At 37.1% G+C, this 8,693-nt stretch overlaps 1 protein-coding gene across 1 annotated transcript; it reads right to left on the bottom strand.

The window, feature by feature from the left end:
• Positions 1–796: 796 nt before the first annotated feature.
• On the bottom strand, positions 797–8,355 carry LOC127790186 (uncharacterized). Its single transcript, XM_052319486.1, has 3 exons — positions 8,077–8,355; positions 7,278–7,488; positions 797–5,069 (listed from the first exon to the last, which is right to left on the bottom strand). The coding sequence occupies exons 1-3, from the start codon at positions 8,254–8,256 to the stop codon at positions 940–942; spliced, it is 4,521 nt and encodes a 1,506-aa protein (XP_052175446.1). The 5' UTR covers positions 8,257–8,355; the 3' UTR covers positions 797–939.
• Positions 8,356–8,693: the final 338 nt, after the last annotated feature.

Raw genomic sequence — 8,693 nt, 5'->3', positions numbered from 1 at the left:
TGAGAGAATTTTTTATTGCAAAAGAGTCTTCATATCTTGTCATTTTGTCCTTCTGATATGTATATAGGTAACTTTGAGAGACTTGAAAGGGTTTAAAAATCTAACCATTGGACCAAGACAATCAATTATCCTTACCCATAGTCAATTGTCAGTTGAACTGTAGTTGTCTTTCATCCAAGCAAGAGTCGCCTATTCAAAAGAGTCTCTCGATTAGGTAGATTCTACATAACAAGCTCTTTGCTAGGTTAATTGTGCATTTACTAGAATCGATTGGGACATCAGAAGTCGACTAACCGAAGATCGAAGTCAACTACTCTTGGTCTAAATTTACAAAAAAAAAAAACTTACCTCTTTTATATCCTTGATTTGTTTGAAAATAATTTTTATGAAAAATAACATTTTTGATAACAAGGATAATACGAAAAGATATTATAACTTAAATAAAATAATTAAGAGATTCAATTAATACACTTTTTCAAAATATTATTTTTGTTAATAATCAAAACTTGATTAAGAATCAAATGGAGCAAGTTGGCTTCACATTTTCTCCTTTTTTTATGATGACAAAAATATGTGTTTTGAGAAAAAAATATTTCAATCAATTTAACTCCCCCCCTAACTTTGCACAAAAGGCTATCTCTTTCAAAAATACTTGAGCATAATAGATAAAACAATTTGACAAAATTTGAAGAAAAATTAAAGGACCAAAAACTAATAGCAACACTGTCTTACAACCCTCGATTTTTTCTCTCATATTTCTCTCCTTTTTGTCATGATAAAAAATAACACTATTAGTGAAGAGAATAATACGTATATATACACAATACAAAACATGTGATATCCAAACATAATCGACTAACATAAATCTAAATACATGAGCATCATGTAGAATATATACGCATGAGGCACAAAAAAGAGTACTGAATCACAAAATAAAACCTAGGCATCTGTAGGTGATGATGGTGAGACCCAAGCGGGAGTGTCGTCTGGCTGATCAGGTCTCTGAGGCAGACGGCCATCGATGACCCGGAATAGGTCATGCATCATGCCACGAATACTCCGCACGTGATCCTGCATCTCGACACGAAGTGCTGAGAGGTCTGCTACCACTGAAGCCTGACCGTTCCACTTATACTGCATCCTCTCAACTGTAGCGTCATTAATAGTATGGAAGCGGGTTCCTTCATCAAACTCTTCATCTTCTAAGTTTACAAATGAAGGATAGGATCCAACTCCAAAAGCACTTGAGAAAAAAGGAAGTAACTCCTTTCCATAATGCTTCTCCAACACATTCAATTGCTTATCAAACAGCCCATCCTTGTCCTCCAGGACGCATTCTTGGGGTGCTGCCCATTCACCATCATCACTTCCCCTTGGGATCCAAATTTTCCTTTCATATCCAGTTTCTGGGTTCCAGTTGCAGTCTTGCAAGTAACTATATATTCGAACAATGGTACTGAACTTGGAACAGAAATGCAGGTGATTGGCAAGCAATGGTCCCCCATTTACTACATCAATAGTCACTCCAATTGCGTTGAGCTCTTTGGCATAGGATGTAATGTTGGAGCCATAAAATTCTTCATCAATGAAAGGTCCATCCTCCCGTTGCAATGACTTCCAAACAGAATTATAAAGCAAACACTTACCAGGTGGCCTATAATCAAAAGAGGTTTTCAACCATTTTTGAGATACTTTCGTCAGAAAAGAATCAGGTAAAGGGCCATTGTTCTGTGTCCGTAAAATGCGAATACATTCAAGTAATGAGTAAGCATTTGAAGGAGTTATGCAGCTGGGATCAAATGGTAACTTAAGGCCGGTAGCCACAAACCCGCATCCATCCTTGAAGGCAACTTTAACTCCCATACTTTCCAACTCCTCCTCATATTCATAGATGCCCTTGCCATACCAATTGTCAGCGTCATCAATGAAAGGAAGCAGAGATATGCAAGATATAGATTCCCAATCAGGCCCAAACAAAATGCACTCTCCCGGGACTCTAAAATCACCGAGGCGAGTTCGCAACCATTTAACCTCAAGGATACATCTCATCAAATCATCACAGAATTCAAAAGATGTACCCGTGAACTTTCTGTAACAGGCCAGCAAAGAGAAAGCACGTTCCTTTCCAATAGTGGAGAGCTCTCCTTGCTGCCTGAACTCACGAGCAAACACCTTTTTTGCCTGCTCAAAATCCACTACCACCCCCAGTTTCATTAACTCATTTTTATATGAGAAGATGCTGCTCCCATAAAAATTTTCATCGATTAGAGCAAAGCTGTTGAAAATCTGAAGGAGACAGCCCCATTCGGGACTGATAAGATGAGACCCAACTGGAGCCATGTAGCCCATGTTTGTCTTCAAAAATTTATTACCTTTAAAGACTTTAATTAATTTATCAGGTGATCCTAGATGGCGCATGCAGTTCAAAATGAAAAGACCAGACTCAGCCGTTCGAACATTGATGCCTGTTGCAGGTTTCAGACATTCAGCAACAAGCTGGTAATTCTCACTCCATCCAACTACGACGCCCAGCAACTGAAGTTCGGTTTTAAACTGAAGGATTTCCTCCCCATAGTAATCTTTATCAATAAATGGGATGGCACTCATCTGTGATGCAGTTTCCCATTCCTGATCAAACAAAACAGATCCAAGAGGGGATCTGTCGCCAAGTGAAGTTCGTATCCATTTCCCTTCTCGGATACTTTGGATGAAGTTCTGAGCAGGCAGCAATCTCTCCCTCAGAAACTTCATGAACTTCAATATCGAAAAAACATTCCCTCTTGTTAGAGAGGAGGAGGCAGCCGAAGACATGAGATGCTTACCGATAAATTGGCAAGCCTCTCCATAATCAAACATCACTCCTATTTTTCCAAGCTCCACTTTATATTTGCTTATTTCATAACCATAGAAATTCTGATCAATTATTGGGATATCAACTAGAACATTTTCATTCTGCAGAAGATTGCCCCACGATGAGTTTGGTAGGAATGACTGAGATGGAGGCCGGTAGCCTGGACAACTACCCAAAGAAACCCTCATCCAGCTTCCCTCCTTTATGCATTTCAAGAACTTTTTTGGCATGGTAACCCCTTTCTTCATCAAGTTCCGAATCCAACCCAACAGCAAGAACGTATCATCTTTGGTTAGAGGAGCAGACATTGTCGGAATTACTGCTTTGGGTGGAGACACATCAGGGACATCAGAAGCCCCAATGTGACTTCTGAGAAAAGGAATAAGCCGTTCCTCAGGGGTGAAAACACCTGCATGTATGACAGGTCGCCGATAGTCTTCTGCTAGCTCAAGAAAGCCTTTAGCTCTCCACAGATTAGATCCCATCAGATGAACCCATTTGCTTCCACTAGCAGGAACAAGAACTTGATTCGTTCGTTTGGTTACCTGCCCATAGTTATCCACAAGTGGCATATTGCAACACAATCGCCCAACATCTCTCTCAGACAAGTAGTTCATTGAAAACGAGTGATATAAGAAATGAACAAAAGTAACAGCGCGCTTCCTATCACCCCTAAGCAAATCAACAAGAAGGGCAGCATAGTTGTACACACTTACAGTCTGAACCTTCACCTCATTTGAAAGCCACTCCAACAATATCTGCTTCTTAGACCATTGTTGCTGTTGTATAGCTTCTTGTGCAGATTTAGGAATAAAAAATGGGCCTGCTGAACATCCAAGTTCTCTGTTCCAATCGATCAACCATGGTACAAGATGAGGCTCACAAGCAAGAACCTTCCCCGCAAACCTCTGTGAGACATTTATACTAAACAAAGAGACATCACCATTATAACTCACATACTTCAGAAGCGGAGTGTCCTTGATGTTAGTATTCTGAAAATTTGACCTCCAATTCTTGGCTACAAATATTAGTAGCTCTAAATACACCTTCTCTGAGACTCCTGGTATGAGATTAGAACTGCCGATGCACTTAACATACCATTCATCCTCCATGGGTTTCACTCCCAAGAAGTTCAACACTTGATCATACTTCTCTCTGTCAAATGAAGAACTTAGCAAATATCTCCCATGGGATGAGATATTGTCCAAGCTCACCCCATCCTTCCTTGCCTTGTTCAGTATATTCCAGAAAGCAGGCATTACCACACCCACTTCAATAGGCTTCCGAAATAACTTCTGCTCCATGTATGACTCACAGGGAACTATGTCTTCATTAACCAGTTTGGCTTTAATACTTTCCCTCACAGCATTCAGCGCAGGGTAAGGAGGGATGTTGATGGGTAAGAACTCGAACACATGAGCCAGAGTAGATGCAGGGGATCCTTTCATGGTTTTCACCATGGAAATGAATGCATTGATGAAAGCACTGGGCACATATTCGAGAATACCTTGGTTCCATTTATTATCCAAAAGGATTGTTTCCCTCGAAGATGCTAGTAGAAAATCTGCTTGAATTATGAAAGGAAAATTTGTAACCATCTCAGTTGGGAGAAAGGCATACACCCCAGGAGATTTAGTCCCACTGTTGAGACGCTGTCCATTTGGAAACGCCAATGTGATCACATACTCTTCCACTTCCATCCGTCTTTCTACTCTATATTCCCGCCTGACTGGAAACTTCTGCCTCCACATGTAATAGTTGCATTCTTTCTCCAAATTGTCATCATTTTTATCAGCTGAAAGATGTAGCACATATGTCTCAGCATCAATATTCTTCTTTGCAGTAAAATCAGTCTCACTTGAAATGGATATTGCGCTCACTGTATTGTGGCTAGGATCCTCCTTGCATTCCTTGACTGAAAGCCTCTTTATTTTTGAAAGGAACAACAGAACTTCAGGATGGATTTTCGAGAGTTGCTGCTTTACAGGGCTAACCTTGTCAGGCTTCAGAGGCAAGACAATTGTTGTGGTTGGAAGGTCAGAGTCAGAGCCATATATTTGTTTTATGGTGGAAAGTGTTGGGTTGTCATCAACCCATTCTGGGACAATGTATCCAATTTTGCAATGTGGGCAAGGCTCTTTATTAAACCGTATCTGATAACCATTGCTGAATATGTAAGGCTGTGTTGTGATGAGGAATACACTCTTGAACCCAATTCCTGAAATGTTAGTAGGTAACTTGTCAGCAGCAAAGTGAAGATACCAAAAAGAAAAATAAATAGCCCTAAAAAGAAAGAATAGTCCAGTATAAGGATTCATTTGGTTCACATAAACTCAATGAGATAAAAGTATCCAATTAACCACAATTTGCTGTAAAAAAAGAAATGGAAGACAAATGAATTTATGAGACACTTGAGTGAAAAAAAAGAAAATGCTAAATGTCATTTCTCACTGTGCTTTTTTGGACATACTAATTCAAAAGAAAATGCTAAATGTCAGTTCTCTCTCTTAGAGCAGCATGATTCCTGCATACATTTATAGACATAGGTCTCCTAACCTCATATAAAAGGGGAATTAAAATGCACGAGGCTCTCTGTTTTGCAAGGATCCGGGAATGTCGTTTCTGTATGCAAGCTTATATTTGCTTTGCGAAGCCGTTTCCACTTGAACTCATAACCTTCTAGGCAAACTTACTGTTCCTATCAAGGCTCACCCTCTTTTCCTTACCACGTATAGATTGGCAAATTAGATAACAAAGTACTGGGGCTTTAATCCATGCTGCTCAACGACACATAAATAAATATAGAGAACTCACCTTGCTTAATTAATAACATCCATGGAAAAAATCTAAGAATTGCATGAAAGTTTAACCAGTGGTGAGAGGTGAACCCGGCTTGCTCAAACTGAATATGGAAATAAACAAATTTTTAGGGACTGACCACATAGTTGTCAAAGGGGCAACTAGTTGTCAAAGGCGCAAGGTGCACTAAAACGCAAAGGTGCTTGGGGCCTAGGCACAAGCCTTTGGAATGTGAGGCAAATATTTATTTGTATAAAATTATTTATACATTACAATGTTCATACCAATAGAGAGTTAACCGCAAAGTCAATATTAATAAATAACTAACACTATATTACTATAAAAACACCCAATATTATTTCAACCACCATAATAAGTTGATAACAACTATTAGTATATTAGCATTTCAAGAAAGTAAAAGAAGTCTAAAACATCAAATAAATTAAAACCAAAAGATAGAAGAAAGAAAAACATAAAATTGCTTTCTTGTTACATAAAAAATCATTGAAATCCAATAAAAAAGAAAAAAAAAATCAGTGGGAAAAAAAAAAAGAAAATCAGTGAATCCAGAATGTGAAGAGCGAAAAAGTGAAAAAAATAAATAAAAATAAAAAATAAAGAAAAAATACCAGGCAGAATATAAAGAAAAAATAACAAATAAAGAAGAAGACTGGTGTGCATAAAAGGTGCGCATATGTGCCTCAGGCTGAGGCACGCACCGTAGCTATTGTTATTACTTTAATAATAGAGGAACTCACTAAGCACATCCAAGAAGGGAGACGTTAGTGTAAGTTACATGTAAATGATATTATTTTTATTGGTGAAATTTAAGAAGACATATCAATGGCACCAAGTAGGATTAAGGCTTGTGATTGTTATTGATGTTATGTGGGATATAATACATGAATACTAAGCTTGAGTTTGACAGAAATCATAGAATTCAAAGATTTCAAGCTATGTCGAGTTGAAAATCAAATATATGGAGTATAAAGCTTAGTACAATTTTAAAATCAAATATACAGAATATAAGCTTTGTTAAAACAAAAATGAAATCAAATATTCAAAAGGATGAGATTATTAAAGATGTTAATCACAAATCAAAGTAAGATGACTAAAGTAGAAACATGCTTGCAACATTTTTGCAATCGTTTAGTCCCTTTTTAGACGGGTTCTGCTTGATGGTAATGAAACCAAATAAGTTGTATGGAATGAAATATTAAGCAATTAAGTACTAGTATGTGTGAAGTGTGAATGTAATTGAGTTTGAATGTTATGACAAACAATGCGGTGAAACCAAAACAAGACAGATTAGAATCAAAATTATTTATAATAAGATTACAATGGTCTTTGCATAGGGTTTTTACTTTCGAAATTGTATGATCAGTACTATTTGGCATAGGGTTTTTGCTTTTAAAATTACAGCTATTTGTTCGAGGAATAAATGATTAAATAACAGACAATATGATCAAAATTGTATTTAGCAAGTTGCAGGAAATAAGAAATACAGCGATCGTTCGGCATCACAGAAACCAAACAAAAGCTCACTCTGATATGAACTTCGTTTTCTCATGGATAATTAACGAAAATTAAGAGAATTAATGTCGTTAGGTTAAGCAAATCAAGATACCTTTCTCGCCAATGTAGCCTCGTTTTCGCTGGCCTTTCTTAGTGGAGCATCCAATGCTGCAAATGGACTCTACGTTTTCAGCGGAAAACCCCTTCTCGTTGTTGAAGACCAGCAAGGTCGCCGGAGCTCCGGTCGCCGTAATGTCCTGCGAAGTTATCACGAATTCAAGTGACGGTTTTACCCCCTCCAAGTACTCGTTGTCCTCCGCATTCTGGTACAAATAATACACCAATATCAAATCAAATAGACCCCCCTAATTTGTGTTAATTTCACCTCAGACCCCCAGAAATATCTCATATTCACGCTGGCCCCCATTAATTAACAAAAAAGAATTAAAATATCTACTAAAAATATTTTATAAATACCCATTTCATGACATCTTAAACCCCAAAAAATACTAAATCATTTTATTAAATATTAAATATTCAACAATAAAAATTAAAAATCCCATTGCAATTTGTCAAAAGACAAAATACATATTTTAGTTATTTACTTACACATTTTTTTATTTAAATATTTAAATTTTTTATTATTTTAATTCCTCTCTTAAAATTATGTAATTTTGATTCAATAGTATCTCTAAATTTTATATTATTTTAATTATATTTTAAAATTATTTTTAATAAAATTATAGAGACATGTAATTAATTTAAAATTATATAATTAAAATAATAATAAAAATTAATATTTAAATAAAAAAAGTGCAAATAAGGAGACTAAAATATGCATACCGCCGGCTGCAAATGAACAGTTGTCTGGTTGCATGGTGCATATACAAATATATATATATATATATAACCTGGATGAGCTCCATGAGGAAGTGGACGTCCTTGGTGTAGAGCTCAGCGGCGAGATAGTTGATGGCTTGATGCAGACACAGACCAAGATACAGATTGGCGAGGTCGGGTTCGTCCCCCCCGATCTTGAACGTCTTCCTTCTGATCTCCTCTATGTGCTCTCTGGGACTGGGTGTCGCCATTTCCCGTTCGGGTCGATCCGATCACCCGCTGCAGTTCAGAGTCCGGTCCGATCAGCACAGCACAGCAGCAGGTTCAGGTTCAGGTTCAGGTTGGCTTGCTCTTTCTTGCCTTGCGTTCCAACTTCAAACTGCACTCTGGCTGGCTATTTGTACTCTTGTCCATGCGTACGGAGATGTCCATCTCTATGTAACTTTTGCCTTCAAAAAAAAAAAGTTATATGCAGACACATTTGAGTGACCTTTTTTGACTGTATATAATAGACACATAATTTTAATATTTTGTAATGATATTTTATATATTTATGTTAATATAATACATAATATATAACATCAATACAGAGTGATAGCGATTATCAATGATATAATCGTTGCCAACGACTCACCGATGAGAATTCTTTCTTCTATTAGAAGACATTAATTTTCTTTTTTTGAAGTCA

This window comes from Diospyros lotus, chromosome 14 (genome assembly GCF_014633365.1).
Source record: "Diospyros lotus cultivar Yz01 chromosome 14, ASM1463336v1, whole genome shotgun sequence".
In the NCBI taxonomy this organism is placed as follows: Eukaryota; Viridiplantae; Streptophyta; class Magnoliopsida; order Ericales; family Ebenaceae; genus Diospyros; species Diospyros lotus.
Note: the sequence above shows the minus strand (reverse complement) of the source record. Positions and strands in the feature narration are given on the sequence as shown.

Excerpts from the sequence above, each read along its gene's own strand:
- LOC127790186 (XM_052319486.1), bottom strand. The coding sequence starts at position 8,256 with ATGGCGACACCCAGTCCCAGAGAGCACATAGAGGAGATCAGAAGGAAG. Across the intron at positions 7,489-8,076 it reads TCCTCATGGAGCTCATCCAG|AATGCGGAGGACAACGAGTA; the intron begins GTTATATATATA and ends TATTTGTACCAG. Across the intron at positions 5,070-7,277 it reads AGGCTACATTGGCGAGAAAG|GAATTGGGTTCAAGAGTGTA; the intron begins GTATCTTGATTT and ends CTAACATTTCAG.